The 19,422-nt window shown below is 29.6% G+C and overlaps 1 protein-coding gene across 2 annotated transcripts in view; it reads right to left on the bottom strand.

The window, feature by feature from the left end:
* The window catches only part of LOC103577502 (protein kinase C-binding protein NELL1), a 62,941-nt gene extending 43,825 nt beyond the window's left edge, over window positions 1-19,116 (bottom strand). For both annotated transcript variants that reach the window (XM_008558160.2, XM_053740153.1), the window contains exon 1: window positions 17,250-19,116. In XM_008558160.2, the coding sequence (XP_008556382.2) occupies window positions 17,250-17,826 (577 nt within the window). In that variant the 5' untranslated portion in view covers window positions 17,827-19,116. The remainder of the gene's footprint in view (window positions 1-17,249) is intronic.
* Between the last annotated feature and the right edge of the window lie 306 nt (window positions 19,117-19,422).

Genomic DNA, 19,422 nt, shown 5'->3' with positions numbered 1-19,422 from the left:
GTCAAACAAACTTGTTCGATACTTCTTATGTTGAATATTTTATTTCAATTGCATTACACGATTGCTTGTAAAAAAAAAAAATAATAATTATATAAATCAGTTACCCGATACTACATCAATTAATTACTTACCACCCGCATGGAAATACCATATATGATAAATATATATGGAAAAATATATGATCAAAATGGGATCATATAAGTGGCCAAAAACGATATATATTTTCATATATATAATATAGTAATTTTTAATATAATTTATTATATACGTAAGTTTATAAATTAATACATGTATTATATATATTTATAATCATATATGTAAACTTATAAGTTAGCACATATATGTATTACATATATTGATAAATATATATGTAAATTTGTAAGCTAGCACACATATATTCTGAACACAATGTTTGAATCTTATAACAGAGAGAAAATGGCAGAAAAGAATACATATTATTTATTCTTATATATATGGGGAGACTTATATGCTTCTATATATTAAAAAATATATAAAGTTGAATACATGGTACATATATCGTGCGATATAATGATAAATTATATATATATTCTTATTTGTTTCCATATATAAATAACATTTATGTTTGAATATATTGAAATTATAAGTTTTCAAATATATAAATAATATATTGAAGTTATCGGAAATATATGAAATCATATAAGAGAAAACATATATAAAAATATAATAAAATCGGCCAAAATCTATATAAAGTTCTATATAAGATTTCATGTATTGTCACATATATATTTATATCTGTAACATATCATTTTTAATATATGTTTACCATATATGATATTTTCATGCAGGCAGGCTTAAAATCAAATTATATCAAAAAACATTTTTCGAATCATAGTTTTAAATGTTTATCACTACCTGTTATTAATTATTCATCTTTTTTGAAAAGTTGGTAAAAATTTCTCAATAAAACATTTATGTACTACATGTCTCAAATTTATAGACTTGATTAGACATTAAATTACTATCAAATGACATTTTTTAGCGCGTTTACATATAACTGTAGCTATTATTTTAAAAAATGTGCATAGAAACATAAAGGGTTGGATAGCCTGGTAAAAATATTAAGTCTCGATAGAAAAGTTGCCAAAGTACAGCTTTTGGCTTACAAAAATATAACGTAGTGGTCTATCAATTTTACTCGTAGTGACGTTTACGATGCAATCGTAAAACTCTACGGTGGGTATTATCCATGAAGTAAGGTAGAGGCGGAAATTTCTATCGTATACCAAGGGCTTATGTAAGTACTAAATGTACCTTAAGTGTTAAAAGTATACTTATATACAACAGTTTTAAATTTTAAAACCAAAATACATCTACACCGATAACAATTTTACTATTTACTATCGTCTGGATTTTTATTAGACTCGTAATATTTTTATTTCAGTCGTATCAACGTTACAATGTCTTTAAAATATATTTATCAATAATTAATTACTGTGTGATAAATAAAAGTTTTTTTTTTTTTTTTTTTTTTTTTTTTTTTTTTTTTTTCAAATTTAATATAATTTCTTTTTATTGAGTTATAGTATAATCGATGGTAATTAGGGAATAAATAATTATGAGATATATAAATATACAGATGCATATAAATTTGAGTGATTGATTAATTATAATTGACTTACTAGGCAGGTGTGAATAAATAAAATCGACTTTAATTTAAATTGACGGGTGGCTTTCACGTCAATCTAAAGATTAACCGGAAAATAGAGTCTGCAAAGTTAAATTTATGAGTGAATGATTTAAATAAATTCTGTATGCTATAGAAATATTTTCCAATAATATTCAAATTATCTTTTCTACTTGATATTTAATATCAAAATTTGAATACATACAAAGCGAAAACGAGTGAAAAACATCAAAATAGTTACTTTTAGGAATTTTCGATACAAGTTCCAAACTTTAATTCAAAAATTTTTTTGAATGCTTTGTACTTTTGTACTTGCAAATTTAGTCTCTATGGAGGGGAGAGCCGAGCAATCGGGGTACTGTTACAAAATGGATTAGCCGAAAATATTCATAAAATTTAAGGTTCCCGGACAATTATTTTCGAAAAAATTTTTTTCACTTCTACTCTTAAATTATACTCCAAATATATCACCTACTTCAAATAATATGTAAATTATTATATTAAATTTTCTTGACTGTAAAAAAAATTTCTTCACTTTTTCGAAGACGCCTCAATTTCCCAAAAGAAACATTTTTTTTTAATGGTAACTAAAAATTTTGTTTTTTTCAAATACGTGTGACAAGAATTCATTATGAAAAATATTACAAAAAACTTTGAATAGTCATGCAATTTTTCGTCTGAATACAAATGGATTTAGTAATTCAAATAAAATGTAAATACCAAGTACAGAAGACCTTAAATACATCCATATTTATGTTTTATAAAAAAAATTATAATACACTGAGAAAAATAATTTAGGAACCCAAAAAAATCATCGACTTTATGGGCAACCAGTTTACCGATCTCTAATATTAATATTAGTATTGATATAAAAATATATACATCTAACTTCCGCGTTATATTTTTCTATTTTTCAACCAAATATTGAACTGTAATATCATCAAGTTATGAAATAATTCAACATGAGATAACACTTCTAATGAAATACAAAAGTTTTACAGTTTACACTATGAAATATATAGATATATATAAATACATAATATATATAACAACCGCAACAACGACGAGTTATAAAACTTTCACAATCACATTATAAAGTGTCGGTAATATATTGATAGTTTCATCGGATACTTGACAGCTATATATATATATTGAGTATACAATAGATTATAACTGCAATTTGATGAACAAATATATCATTAAACTCAATGATCAAACTCGTTGCTTTCATTCTAAATCACGAACACTGAAAATGTTTTCGTGACATGAATCAAAGCAATTTAACAATTACATCGCTGAATGTAAATTAAAAAAAAAAATAGTAGTAAAGTGAGAAAAATAATAAGAGTAAAGCGTGAAATTGAAAGCTGAGTTAAACTGATTTTCAAATAAAATTGAATTAACAAAGAAACGTAAAATAAAAAGTAATGATTACAATTTAAATTTTTTTCTCTTATTCAATTCCCCTTTGACAGCAGAGTAGTTGAACTTCAACGAGTATACTTATTGGCTCGGAAACTTGCCAAATCACTGTTTTACGTGACAACATAAAATATAATGTACGTATTAACCAATGACGAAAATGTTTTTACCGGGCTATTAGATCAAATTAAAATAGAAAATCATGCGTCACTCATATAATAAATACTCTAACAATAATATATTATTTGAAAACTTATTTACTGAGTAAACAAAGTATATATTTTTGTGTTTAAAAATAAAATTCTTAAAATTTAGAGCAAAATGAAAAATAATTTATTAAATTAAATAATTAATTCTGTAGCTTGTTTATTTAACTAATGAAAAATTTGTTCAATTAATTGCGATATGTTTCGTACTCAAAATAAAAGTGATTTAGAATTAAAGAGATCTCAAGTATTGGTCTATATAAATCTACATACTTAGATCCATGTAGATCTTGGGTTGCTTGATTTCAATATTTTTTTTTAAAATCAAAATTTTGAATTTTTCCAATTTCAACATTTGTTCACTCCGATTGAGAAATCTTATTTGAAATGATTTTAAAAATCTACATTACTTTATATTATATTATATCTTAAATCATGATTTGAAACGATTCAAATCTTTATTATTCCAAATCAGGCCAAATCGTTAAATCATGCTACTATCGAGCATAATTTCAAAATAATTCATTTTAATCATCTAAGAGATCAAAACTTGCGATATTATTTTTTTATTCAAAATAATGATTCATTAAAAAGATTCCGAGAGTTCAAATCATTCCAAAAAATTCTAAATTGTCCGGAATACTAGAAATTGCGATATTATTTTTTCTTTTAATTCAATTCAAAATTATTCGAGAATTTGAATCATTTTAAATAATTCCAAATCATAAAATCATTCTTCTTTATTTTTCAATTCAATATGATTTAAAATGAACTCTTATGAAATTTCTGCTCGAAAGCAAAATAATTCAGACAATTTGGAATGATTCGAAATTATCATCAATGGAAAAATTTGATCAATGAAGATCAAAGTCAAATGCAGGATTCGGGTCTGTGTAAATTCAAATCATACTTTTCCAAATGATCATCTCTTATATAAGGTACCCGCGGGTAATAAGGCCTAAGTGACAGAAATGATATTTAAAATAATCGCCTCCTCTAAAGGCTACTCTAGTAGAAGGGTTTGCATAGAGATGTAACGACAAGTTTAAAGAGTCCCGATACCACGTTCCCTGTCTTCTATATTTCATCATCTGTCTTATGCTGTCGTAGCGCAGAAGAAATTATAAAAAACAATCTAGTCTTCTGACTCTTAAAAAGGATACTGATAGTTTTAAGTGCTGTTGAGCAAAGCAATCTAGTCTTTTGACTCTTAAAAAGTATTGTTGCTAAATTTAAGTGATGATTCATCTCTAATACCAATTTTATTAAGTATAGTTAAACTATTCCAGTTTGTTTAACCCGTAGGCCTTATTACCCTACTGTAGTAAAATAAGGCCTATTCGTATGATTTTTGTAAAAGTATAATTTTTTGTTTGTTTATGGTAAAAATTACCATTACTTCATTACATTTTATGAATAATGTATTGAAATAAAGATTAATGATACATTTCGATAATTAAATGCAATATTTTCGATTCTATTTAAAATCTCCCTTAACTAGGCCTTATTACCCGCCCGTACCTTACTTTTAATTTCGTATTAAAAAATATATTTTTTCTATTTACGGTTTCGTGTTAATTCGTTAGCGTTTACCACCGAAAATTTAGGAATCAGCTGATAATCGACTGTCGATAAACTAGTCAGCAAATACTTAAATTTTCAGCAACCAAAATTAATATAAATAAAAAAAAGTAATTATAACATTAGTATATCAAATAATTATTTAAAATTGAGATAGTAAAATTTGACAGAGTACAATGTTACAAATTTATTAATAAAACTTGTCTTTGAACTCGTGAAACGCAACAATAATGACACGTGTATAAATATCTAATTTACAAACTTAGTCAATGTCTCGTTTTAATTTTGTGTGACAAAGAGATTACAGTTTGCGAATAATTTATGGCTAAAAAGAGACCAATGTACGAGTTGGCACCGAGATACATAGTCTTCTTTTATCAACAGTGAAAGCCAAATTGTTACAAATTTTAACTTCTCCGATGTCATATTAAACGATTGCGAAAAATTTAAAACAAAGCGTCAGTGGCATGGTCTATTTAATAACACAGAAAATAATTATAATTTTAGCAAAACACGAAAATCCACGACAATATTTAAATAAAAAAAAACCAAGCAAAGATAAAACTCGATAGTTGATCTCAATAAGCCACCATAGATTTTTCACTTAGCAGATACTCATAATAAAAATTAAAACATATTCTCGATAAATTTTCCCCAGGTGGTAACAGTGGCAATATTAGTAAAGTAAAATGAGTATTATATGCAACGACACAACAGCAAGCACTCATAATAAGAAATGAGAAGAGATCCAAAACTTGGCACTGACTCTAGACCCCAGTTGTGGTGTGGCTGCCACGGAAATTTTCTAATTATAGAATCGGTTGGTTGGACTTGAACCAATCCTGACCTTCCCTGCTGCGTCATACGACCTAGAAAATGCATGTACCCTTTCATTTAAACAGACTATTAAATCTTATCTAATCAGCATCAGTCATATATAATTATCGTAAAATAAATCGCAGACTTATTTCTCCCTATTTTCCAGTGACACATATAATCTTACAAAATACAAGAGAACGACAACATAACAATAAACAGCAGCCAGTCAACCGAAAATAACATGTGTACTATCATCCACTTGTGTATGTGAATCGTCAGAGTTTTAAAAGGACAGGGTTGCAAGATGGCAGAGGTGGATGATTGGGGGCGATCGATGAACCCCCGAGAAGACCCCGGAACGGAGAGACGTCGAGGGGGTGGAAAGAGAGTAGGAGGTCATCCAAGTCTACCTTGCCTACGTGCCTATTCCAATGTCGCTATATCAGACCCTTATATTAAATTTCTTTCCCTTCCTTGCCTCCAATTTCCTTAAATTCATTTTCGATTCACAATACCAGCCCTCTTAAACTCTACTCCAACTTCCTTTTCTCCAACGGGGTTAACGACGGCCCTATTATCAGCTCAACATATTAAAAAGCACCCATCAATAAGCCCATCCAATCGATTAGCTTACAAGTCACCAATTCTTTAGCAATCGACTGTTACTTTTTCTAATACCACAGCTACTTAATAATATAGACTATCGATTATTATCAATTGTCATCGATAAATTTATCAGTAGAATAGCTTAACATGTAATACGTAATACATGCCAGTATTCTTAATATAAAACTATAATGTTTAAGAACATAGTTACTATATACATATATACATATATATATAGGAAACTTTAAAATAAAAGTAGTATTGCTCTACTCGCGCAGAGTCAAATCGCATCGGTTTAGTTGTATATCGCGCGAAGCGAAGCAAAGTCAACGCCCTGGCAGGCAGCCTGACTATACGAACTCGGTGGTCGCTGCATTATGCAACCCCCGAGCAACCAATCGGGGTGCCCTCCACCTCCACTATGCCGCAATGTGACTACCACCGACATCTCATACTCACTACGACTACAATAACAACAACAACTGATACAACTACTACTGATATCAGTACTGATACGATTCTACTACCATTGCGAATCCTACAACACACAAATATACGACCAGCACGAATGTTCGCGCACTGGCACGAGCACTATTCTAAGTTGAACCACCACACGGTTACAAGACAAATCGAAGGACGAGGGACAGGGCCGTATACTGGTTAAACCTACGAATAATATATAGCTATATTGAGTTATGCTATATTTTTCCCTTTATAGTTGACGTACTGATTTATTAGTACTAGTGACGATAAGAGTTGACGGGGTGGGTTCACAATAAGGAAGTTCAGATTCAGATAATATCTGTGATGTGAATCGACCCGCTACCTTGCTTACGACAGTCTGACGAATGACCAACCTACATCGACTTGTGAATTCATTCAAAAATAAATACACTGTAAAAACACATTGTATGTCCACGATATTCTGCTAACAAGATTATCGGTGTTAAATTTAACCCCGAAAATTGTGTTAAAATATTAACGGTAGCGATGTTAAAGTTTTTTGGTGTTAAAAGAAAGTAGTTTTAGTTTTTAAGTATCAGAAGTCGAATTCAATTTCAAATGCAGAAAGAAATGTTCAGTGTTTAAAAAATGAAGGATACGAAAGATTTAACAATTTATGGAGAAATCCAAAGAATATTTCTCCACAATTACATGATAATGTTATTGGATAAAATATGAGAAATAGATTTTTATGACACAAGTCTCTTTGTAAACAAAAGCAGCGAAAAAAATAAAATAAAATTATCAATGATTGATTTATCATTTTTGAATCAGTATTACCTTATGAAAAACATCACACCCTATTAAGAGTACACTGCTCGATGTTTCACACTGAGAACACCATCAGTTCTCGAGGACCATTTTACACCAAAAATTATTTAGTAGATCTTGAAACATTTGCGCTTACACCCTCATACTCCGATCGGAATTAGACTCCACATGCACGACATTTTTTGACTCGGTGTAAAAATTTTGATGTGAAAATTGCATCAAATTAACCAAAATTATAACGAGTAACACGAAATGGTGTAGAAAAGTAGACTACACCGTATTAAAATTACACGAATGGATAATTTTCACCATTATTTCACACTACATGGATGTGTGAAGTTGTCAGGGGCCATTTTTACATCAAAATTTTGTATAGTGTTTGAGTTTATTATAACCCGCATGAAAATACCATGTATGATAAATATATATGGAAAAATATATGATCAATATGGGACCATATAAGTGGTCAAAAACGATATATATTTTCTTATATATAATATAGTAAGTTTTAACATAATTTATTATATACGTAAGTTTATAAATTAATACATGTATTATATATATTTATAATCATATATGTAAACTTATAAGTTAACACATATATGTATTACATATATTGATAATTATATATGTAAATTTGTAAGCTAGCACATATATATTATGATCACAATGTTTGAATCTTATAACAGAGAGAGAAAGACAGAAAAGAATAGATTTTATTTATTCTTATATATATATATGGAGACTTATATGGTTCTATATATCGAAAAATATATAAAGTTGAATACATGGTACATATATCGTGCGATATAATGATAAGTTATATATATATTCTTATTTGTTTCCATATTTAAATAACATTTATGTTTGAATATATTGAAATTATAAGTTTTCAAATATATAAATAATATATCGAAGTTATACGGAAATATATGAAATCATATAAGAGAAAACATATATAAAAATATAATAAAATCGGCCAAAATCTGTATAAAGTTCTATATAAGATTTCATGTATTATCACATATATATTTATATCTGTATATATTTTTTAATATATGTTTACCATATATGATATTTTCATGCGGTGTTAAAATGAGTCCATTTTACCACCGCTTTTTTGTATCTACAGTCGGTTTCAATTGACCTGACTGCCGATTGTTCAAAAACTAAATGCTTACATTTTTTTGAATTTAAAATTTTTTTTTTACTGACAGCTAATTAATTAACTAAAATGATGATGATGAGGTGGTGGACAACTTTATGCATAAGTTATGAGGCACTTTAATAAGTCAAGTAGATAAGACACTCTTTAATATACTCAGCTGTTATATAAATTGCTTTGATATTAATTTATTATGACTATGAGTTAAAAAAGCTTTTTAGTAATTAAATTACATATTTTTTTAAGCTAACGTTCGGCAGTGCTGATTGATATTTATTTATCATTTAAACAATTTTATTTTATGATACTTTTAGGCGATGAAACAAGAAGTTTATTGCGAAATTCTTTGAATATGTTTGAAAAATAAAATATTAAATCAGAAGTTTATGAAATATTTATAAATTCACCTGTAATAATAAATAATAAATAATTATGAAAGGTTTTTCGTTATATTATTATGAAGCACTGTACAATATAGTGTAAAAGATATATTCACGTGGTACGGATTATTGTCACTCGTGTTAAGACACAGCCAACCTACTTAGCAATGACATAAGTAAAGACTCAAATATCTCTTGTATAAAAGTAATTCATATTGAATACAAATTGCCATCATGTTTCAATCTAAACACACTATTCGTAGCCCGAAATATAAATATTCACACACTTATATTTATATATAGTAGTGGTACCTGGGGCAAAATGAGACACCATTTTTTGAACAACAAATTTTTTTCTAAACAACAATTCGAAGTGAATATGAATTTCATTTTCATCTGAATTCACTCTGTCACTCAGAATTTCGAAATTTAAGGGAAATTACTGCGCATATTTCATAAATAAGAAATTTTTTAGAGTGATAGAAATTTTAATCATTCCACAAATTTTTTTACAGTATGATGCAAATTGATCAATTTACGCATGCGGTCATTTTTAAATTTTCATTAAAAACAAAATTTTGTGTTTTAATTTTTTTATTGGAAACTGGAAAAAATTGACTCTGAGGTAAAATGGATCGCAATTGTAATAAAGATTTATTCTTACTTGACATTAAAAAATGGCCGAATTATTTGGGCTGATAAACTCGCCCTATTATTTCCTACAAATCGTAATTAAATATTTTTAAACCATAATTTTTTTTATATCAAAAATAGTGCCAAAAAAATATAAAAATTAGAATCTTTCGTTGTACCTTTACACTCAGTTATCCGGCAACAATTCCATCTGGTAAAATGAAAATGTCCCTTACCCCTAATTATATATAAAGTAAACAGACCAACAGACATTTCCAGACTATAATATTTAGTATTAAAAAAAAAAAAAAAAAAAAAAAAAAAAAAAAATGTTGAGGCTTTTCACGTGTAATTTAGCGCCAGGGTTGAGGCAGGCCTCAGAGGTACCCCCAAGGAATACAGGAAGAGGCACTTGAGCCGCAAGTGGTCGCTAACAAGTACCTTTAAGACTAATGAAAAGAAAGAGAGAGAATAACTAACGCAAGATGTTACATGTTGAGGTTTATGAGACAAGTATAGTAATATAATGAAGAACGAGAGTAAGTGGAAGGTGAATGTTGAGTATACACCAAATGAGGGTGTAGTGTTAGTGAACAAAATAACAAAATAAAGGAAAAAAGAAAAAAAAATAGCCGAGACGTGTGCGCGCACGGCCGAGCACATGGTCAAAGCACCAGCCGTGACAGCAGCTGTCATACCTAATACACGAGCATCACTGTGCACTATACTATTCTTATGGGTTTTCTTCCCTACTCATACCTTGCAGTCTACAGCCTTATACCCTACTCACTTTCGCTCTTTCTACTACACTATATATCTTCACCTACTCCACTCGATTCATATATCCTCAGTGGCTTGGAAAAATACTCTTGTCTGAGAATCTACCCACTGTAAACGATGTAGACTGATAGATAGATATATATATGTAGTAGACTGCTAGACATAACCGCAGGTACATATTTTTATTTTTTATCTTTCAGAAAGAGAAATAAAAAAATCACTACCTGGTTTTCTTATGATTATATATATATATATATTTATAGAGAGAAAAATAAGTATCGTGATTTATGGGGTGTTACTAATATGAGATACTTAATAATGGTCAGTTGTTAAAGATGAAGCTTAGGTAAATAAAGAAATAATCATGTGAATATTGTACTTTTTAGGTGTAAATTTTATTTATTTTTTTTTTTTTTTATTATTTGATGAAATATTTTTAGAGAACTCTATTAGGTAAAAAGTGTATGTCAGATTTCAGATGGTTTTTAATTTTTTGTAACTCGAAATTAGGCTCACATAATTTTCCTCATTTTTTAAAATTTGTCTGCTAAAAGATGAAATAAAAATGTTGATCAGAAATAGCTGCTCTAAATTAAAAAAAAAATGTATGCTATTTATTTGAAAGATATTTAAATTTGTAGGTCATGTAATTGGATATATTTTCAGGTATAAATATTTATTTGTAAGGTTTAGTCTGTTACAAAAATTTTCTGTCGAAAAATGAAATAATTTTGAAAAATATGAACTCTTAATAAAAATTCAATTTTTCACTCATACAATTTTTAGTCAAAAATTTAAAGTAGAATTTATGAAAAAATAATATATGAGAATTTTTTTAGACACAAAAAAATTATTAAACTCATATTTTGTATCAGCAATTTTAAAAGTCTTTTATTTTTAAAATTTAGAGCGTATTAACGGAGACTCTTTGATTTAATGTTAATTGAGGTATTTTGAAACGAGACATAAATTCAAAAAATAAAATAAATAATTATCTGTAGTGTATATAAAATAAAAAATGAAATTGTTATCAAATTTAGAAACTCAATAACAATTTCAAAAAATTATTTTGAAGATTCAAAAAAAATATTTTTAATTGAATGAAAATTTATAAATTTTAAAAAGTTCGGATTTCGCGGGTTATTTGTTTGTATATATAGATATACAGTTTGCATGAAGTGACCGCTTCTCAATTCATTTCAATCAGTATTTTTAGCCAGGGTTTTATTCTAATGATAAAAAATAAAATTTTTAAAACGAGTTTTCTATATTCGTTTAATAAAACAAATTTTTTTAAAAATTTAAATGTTAGTTACATTTTATTAAAAATATATCTATTAACATAAGATATAATTTAACATCATGCAATAACATATATGGTGTTCCCGCCTTATAATAACCAGAATAACGGATGACGCAAGATTTAATTTATGAGAATTCACAGTTAATGAGTAAAATATATATAAATTTATATCTGCAATAAATTTGTTACAATTAATAGGCTAATAAATTTAAAATAAATATATGAAATATCACACGTTAATTAATTTAAAACGTACTGGTCTTTTCACATCGCATTGATTCAATATCTTTATCTTAGATAAATATTCACAAATTGAATATTTGAATTTTTCTTATCATGTATGTATACATTATACAATGTAACCATTTATGTTATCGTATATATGTATATATGCTTATATCTTTAGCTTTTTCCATATGAATGAGCATCTCTTATCTTCATTTCCTTTTTGTCTTTCACCGCCATGACAAACTTTTCCATTGACAAAAAGGTGGTCGATACCGTAATATAAAGTTTAACCCTCGGCATGCCAGAAGATTGACTTTTACTTCTATGAGTCACGATTTATATTTCAGGGTCTACATAAAATTTTTCAAAATACGCTAAAATTTTTCAAGCAAATTTACAAAAAACAATCGAAAATATGTATACTCGTTTATAATTTCGTGTCTTTATATACAGAAAAAAAAATATAATACGCCCTCTTGTGCTGTACTAGAAAAATTCGAGAATGATTTTTAAGTAAAAATAGATTTTATTTCAATCCGAATCTACTCAATCACAGAGTTCCGGAATTTTTTTTTTTTTTAAATCACTATTCGGAGTAACTAAGAAGTTTTTTTTAGCGGAATAACGGGGATTTGATTTTAATCCTTATTAACTCTGATCCGGAGTTTGAATTCTATCGAAGTGAATTTGAATAGAAAAATTTTATCCAATTCTCATTCACTTTAAATTTACTCCATGTTCACTGAAAATTTTTTACAGTTTGCATACACGATAATTCACTTTATATTAATAAGCAATTTTTACCATTGGGTAAATTTTTCATTGAAGAAAAAAAAAATATGAGTGATAAAAAAAAAAAATTCAAATGCAAAAGTGTAAAAATTTCAGTATTGCAAACTTTCATTGTTTCCGTAAATTTGAACACAATTATTAACCCATATTTTGGTGTGATATCACACGTCGCGATAAAAATTCGTAATTTAAATTTTCACACACATGGTTAATATTTCTTTTGTAATAACAATTCAATAGGACGCATTTATTGAAAAAATTATTTAAAATTTATTGTACAAATAAAGAAAAAACCCTTATAATTTTTTTTTGAATCGCATTTGAATACGTACATATTTTTTTTATTCGCTTTAAATTTCTTTCTTAGAATTATAAAAAAAAAAATCAAACGCGAAGAATTTAAAAAAGAGCCCCGCTGTGATAGAATGAAGGGTTTAAATTCATTTTGATCGAATGATCTCGAAGAGGCGCTAGCAAACAAAGATTTTTTTTTTTTTTTTTTTTATAAATACTATAAAAATGCAGTTCTATCCCGGCGCCTCTCAATTCATTTACCACAACTACAAGGTTAAATATATACTTAAATATTTTTTTTATAAGAATTAATTTATTCTAGCATTAAAATATAAAATTCATTCTTAGTACGGTCAAATGATCCTTTTTCGAATTTTATTGTAAAATAAACTTAAAGTATAAGTTAAAAAAAGAAAAATGTGAGAAAAAATAGAAGTGAATAAATTTTTAACAAAGGATAACAAGGGTGCGGTAATCCCCTTGAGGATAAAATCTGTTAAATTTCACGGGGTTTTTATAAAAAAAAAAAAAAAAAAAAAAAACGACAAAAAATCTAAGAAAGCGTGTATGCATAAAGAATATATATAAATGTATGTATATATATATTTCTTGATACATCTATAAATATATACATTTACAAATACGTATACATTGATATTATTGTAGTTTGCACGAAATATATTATTCGAAGACCGTGACGGAAATACATTCGATGGTGCGTGCTAGTTTGGGGAGTATGAATCCAAAGGGAGACCAGGGCACACGTCATTCCTCCCTAAAAAGACGGACATTGAACAGCCGAAACTAAAGTAACCCCTAGAGACGCTAAAATATTCTTATATTATTAACATAAAAAAGTTAAAATAAAAAAAGTAGTCTCTCAAATTTGAAATAGTGAAAATAGTGACTATTCACCGTTTACTAATAAAAAGTATGTCACTAATTCAAATAGTGGTATACTTTTCACTGGCAAAAAGTGAATATTCACTGCCAAATAGTGACTGTCACGTGATTTTCACTAATTTGTTTTAGAGAGTATGTAAGACTTTGATTACTTCCCGGGTCACAAATAAAACTTGATTCAAGCTCGTTTCACTTTATTTTCTTTTCAAGTTTTCGTCGATGATTTTCCGATAAGATTTCGAGTTTTTCGACTTAAATTAAATTTTTATCAACTTTTAGTACTTTTTTATCTTAATCTCAACTTATTTGCTCTCTAAGCATGAATTAGTAAAAAAAAGTGAATATTCACTAATTACAAGTGCGAACCGAACCACTAATTTCAAAATTAGTGAATATTCACTTATTTCACTTATTCATGTTTAGAGAGTATCTCCACTTCGAGCACGGCAGTCATCCTTATTTTTGAATTGCTGAACCAAGTCGAAAAATTAATTCGCCTTACTTTAGACTTGATCAACAAAGTCAACAGCAAACAGTATTTTTTAGTGTAAAATATGTTTTTTTAAATTTTAACTTTGCCGCCTTATAATTCAAGTTGAATGAGTCTAAATCAAGTAAATTTCGACTTGATTAAGACTTTTTAGTCTTAAATTGTCACTGTTTTAAATCAAAGTGTTTAAATTTTAAACACTTGAGTGTTTTACAGCCACTTCAATACATTGTAGTCACTTTCTACATACTTGCAACCGTTTAGAAAGTGACTACAATGAATTTAAATAGCAATCAAATATTAGGTGTTTCAAATCAAATCACTTCGACTTAAAGTGTAAGAAAGCCAATTAAGTCTAAACCAAGGCGAAAACAATGTATTTCATATTGTCGTAAAAAAAAGTTGAGTTTATCTTGTTTATCTTAAAATGACTCTAAATTGCAATGGTAAACAAAGTCTAAATCATGTTTGTTTTGGACCCAGGTTTTGACTTGCTGAATCAAGTCCAAAAAATAATGTATTCGCCTTACTTTAGACTTGATCAATTAAGTCAACAGAAAGTTGTATTTTTTAATGTAATATGTGTTTTTCATGTGTTCACTTTAGTTTTGACTGTTTCGCCTTATAATTCAACCCGAATAAGTCTAAACCAAGTCAATTTGGACTTTTGCGTCTTAAATCCTGACTAAGTAAGCCTATTAAGTCTAAACCTCAGCAAAAACTCGATGAATTTAATATTTCCACAAATAAAGTCGAGTTTGTCTTGTGAAAAGTGGCTCCGAATTTCGATTTGGTGAACCAAGTCTAAATAAAGTTTTATTTTTTACCGGGTTAATAGAAACTTATATAAAAAGTAATAACGACGATTGATAAATATTTTAAAAAATAAAGTCCTCAAAGCTAATGATGAAAGATTAATTGGTTAAAATAATAAATAATAAAATTTATAATGATGAAAAAAATAATTCGAACGTAACGTAAACCATGAAAAACGAATTTTAGTGGATCTTAGTATAAGAAGTGAAGAGAAGACTTAGTATAATGTCTAAATTTAAGAGTAGCATAGAATTGGGGAGAGCTACGGCCATCACCGCTCTTCGTCCCGTTGATCACACAGATTCGGCGTTGATATACATTCGCGTTGGGAGGTCTAAAATATATGAATACGAACAGTATATATATGACGATGCTTGCGACTAAAAAATATCTTTTGCTCTACGACTCTTACTTTTTATTTCTCACACCAGACAGGGAAATAAACAATTATAAATACATTTTAATGTTATATGTCTCGTCCTCTGATCGCATCGCGTGTGTAATGGCCAACCACTTTTAACAAATAAAATTATAAATACTTTATAAAAAAAAATCATCTGAGTTTAAGTTTTACTAATAAAAAATCATTGAATTTATCATCAATAAAATTCATAGCAGATAGATAGAAAAAATAAATCATAACAACAGAGTAGCCTTGACATAGGTTACAATACAACAATAGACATTTGCATTTTTTCGCGACAGCGGCATTAAAAAGACCTTCTATTGAGTAACTTACTGATGGTATACTTCTAAGAATTTATTGTCAGATCAATTGACCCAATAAATTCGATCAATAAATCGGGCCTGACCTTTAAAGATACACTCGGCAGAATCCATTCAACTGATTTGCGGTGGCCAATTTTCTAATCATCATCATCTCGACTATTGGTTTGCTATTTTACTTATTTCGGTGCAACATATTTTTTTTTTTTTTAATTATTTTAATTAATTCCGCTGATAAAATAAATTGACAATTCGCGAGTACAGAAAAAACATTATCTTGAGTCGATAAAATATTTTTCAAGACAAAAATTTTCGGGAAGCAAGTTGAGATTTTTTTGAGCCAAAAGAACTAGAACTTGCCTTGGTCGGTCTCTACTTTATCCGAGAAAATGAAGATTCTCGGATAAAAAAAAAATTTCTTTGATCAAGAATATTTACGTTCAGTCGGGAATTTTTTTTCTGTGTTGGAGCTGATGACAAGGACAACAATACGGTAACCAAGATACCAGTTGGATGCTGTGTAAAATATGCATATGTATATATTTTTTCTCAGCAGTGTCTCTACTGGTTTATCTGACGTGTATATCTTGTCTGATCTCAGTGAGTTCAGTATCAGAAACCACAGATGAGACGAGACGCAGTATAAGAGAAGCGAATAAGAATAAATAAAAGTGAGATATAGTGTGTAAGTGACATGAGTGAAAAGAGTGAAACGGTCCATTTGAGTATAGGTAGCGCGCGAAAAAATACACTCTTGGCACCCGGCATCAGCAGACGTAGGGATAAATAACATCGTTGACTACGTGGGCGCGGCTCGAAAGTGTCTGCGAGACACACGCTACGATATTTTGTCGGCGACGAGACTGCGTCCGTTACACCGACTTCTCGTACCACTAAATATATGTATATTAAATATATGTATCTTGAGAGTGAAGAAGTGCGATAAAAGAACAAGCCGAGCAAAAGACACGCACAGGCGGTACAATTGCCAATATATACTTTTTTATATTAGACCAGTACTGCTCGTTTAAATTCATAAATTTATATGAATCTAAAGACAATAATAATTATTATTATTATTATTTTTATCACTCTACAGTTTTTTAATGCGATAGACATCAGATTTTAAATATTAATGATAATAAAAAAAAAACATAACGGTACCTGGTGGGAAGAAAAGTGCAAGGAAGGTTACGGCGATGGCAAAAAGAAGGAAGACGATGCCGTGATTCCGCGCCCTTCCGCGTTGTCGTCTTGCTTGTTGCAGTACTGTAGTTCTTGTATTATTATCAATATTATAATCTTTATCTTTACTTTTAATATTATTATTATTATTATTACTATTACTACTATTATTACTATTATTATAATTATAATTATAATTATTATTACTGCACTTTCTTAATCTACTGTTGGTTTTATTTAATTTTAAATTAATAAACTGCACATCGGCAGCGTCCTTGTCTGGTTGATCGTCATCTGGGGTTGGTAGCCGCCAAACAGTATCTCGGTCAGTGGCATCAAACCGAATTCGTTGGACACCACAGAATCCAGATTGAAAATCTGATGACGGTGATGTTGAAGATAACAAAGGTGTCGTCGATGGTAATGACAATGGAGTGGTAATTGACGACAATGACGTAACGTACAGTTGATCTTTATTGTCAACCGGCGTTACCGGTTGACGATGACGAGTTCGACGCTGGTGGGTGCGTGCCCTCTGGGTAGGCGGGCCGATCATGGCCTGGACCGGGCCCAGCGGGAACTGGTCTCGTCAGCGTTTCCGATCAACACCGCCTGCTTCCTTACCAGCTAACTGCTCCTGTACCGATCTACGAGGCATCACCACGACTAACTGGCACACTTTTAACGTGCCTTTATTATTATTTATCCCTGTCTTTTTCTCCCTGCGATCACTTAAAAATCGCCGTGGATTTAAGACACCAGTCCAATCAGAAGTACTCCAATCACTTATTTTTAAATTATATTATTATCACTTTAAATTAATATAATTTATATATATTCATATATTAATATGCACTTGTGCGCGTGATTAGCCCTGTCGCGAACCGACAGTAAGACAGACGTCCCTTAGTTGACGTGAAGGAGATCCGACGTAGAGTAGGGAGGCCGCGACCAAGAGAAACCCTCTAACCGGGCCACGAACTGCAAGCCACCTCAATGAAGGTAAAATTAAATTTTTAAAAAATAGTGATAAAACCAAGTCACTTAATATATTTATATCTTGGTATAAAACTTTTTCCTTTATTTTAAAAAATAAAAAAACCTAATTTCGATAAATAATATTTATAATTCACTTCACTGTTTAAAATAAAAATTAATATTTATCATATTTATTGTGAATTAATATCACTTATATTCACTCCGATTGCCTTGTGTCTGTCCACGCGGTCACCTGGAGTTTTCAACCCCCGCTCGCGAACCTCTCACAGCGCAGACTCAACTGTGTCAAACGTGTGATAGAGGGTACGTACATACAGTAATGTAATGTGTTTTAATATTCAAACATTTTTAATTTAAAAAAAAAAACAGAAAAATATAAATATATATATATTCGAATTTTTATTAAATAGCGCGTAAATATATGTATTTATATATATATATATTTAAATTATAAAACGTGTTTGAAATATAGTTCACGTTTAAATAACACCGACTATTTAACGCCGGTGGCACTGCACTTCCGTCGTTTCCACTCTTCGTAGGCTAAATGCAGTAGTAGTTTTTGCAGACGTCTTTGGTTTACTATTTGACGGGATCTTGTAAGTGATTGACAACTGTCGCTATTTAATTTATCGTTATTGTTATTGTAATTGTAATTAAAATTGTTAAGTTGTTGCAATGGCGATGACAATTGTGTATAAATAGTAGTATTATTCCATAAAAGTTGACAAGAGTAATAGTAATAATTTAAGTAGGTAAAGCCGACGACACGAGTCGGCACGTTAGTGTCCCGGTAGCTCGAAATTAACGCGGCCCGAAGCGGCATTGGCTGATAGTCGACGGGGAGTTCGTTGAAGACTGGCGCGGCGCTCTGACTACTGAGCTGAGGGCTCGCAGCAGCGCGGCACACACGCACGTCGTACACGGGCGCCGGCCGTCAGCGCCGGACCTTTTGCCGCACGCGCGTCGCATTCGTGCCACCAGAAACGGCCAAGGTGCTAGTAGAAGTAGTAGTAGTAGTAGTAATAGTAGGAGTAGTAGCAATAGTAGGAGTAGTACCAGTAGTTGTGGTGGTGCTGCTGCTGTTGCTGGTGGTAATAGTGGTGATGATCGTGGTGGTGGTTGCTGGTGGAGTAGCAACAGCAGCGCCAAC

Source organism: Microplitis demolitor, chromosome 1 (assembly GCF_026212275.2).
Source record: "Microplitis demolitor isolate Queensland-Clemson2020A chromosome 1, iyMicDemo2.1a, whole genome shotgun sequence".
NCBI classification, from domain to species: Eukaryota; Metazoa; Arthropoda; class Insecta; order Hymenoptera; family Braconidae; genus Microplitis; species Microplitis demolitor.
This window is presented reverse-complemented; position numbering and strand designations above follow the sequence as displayed.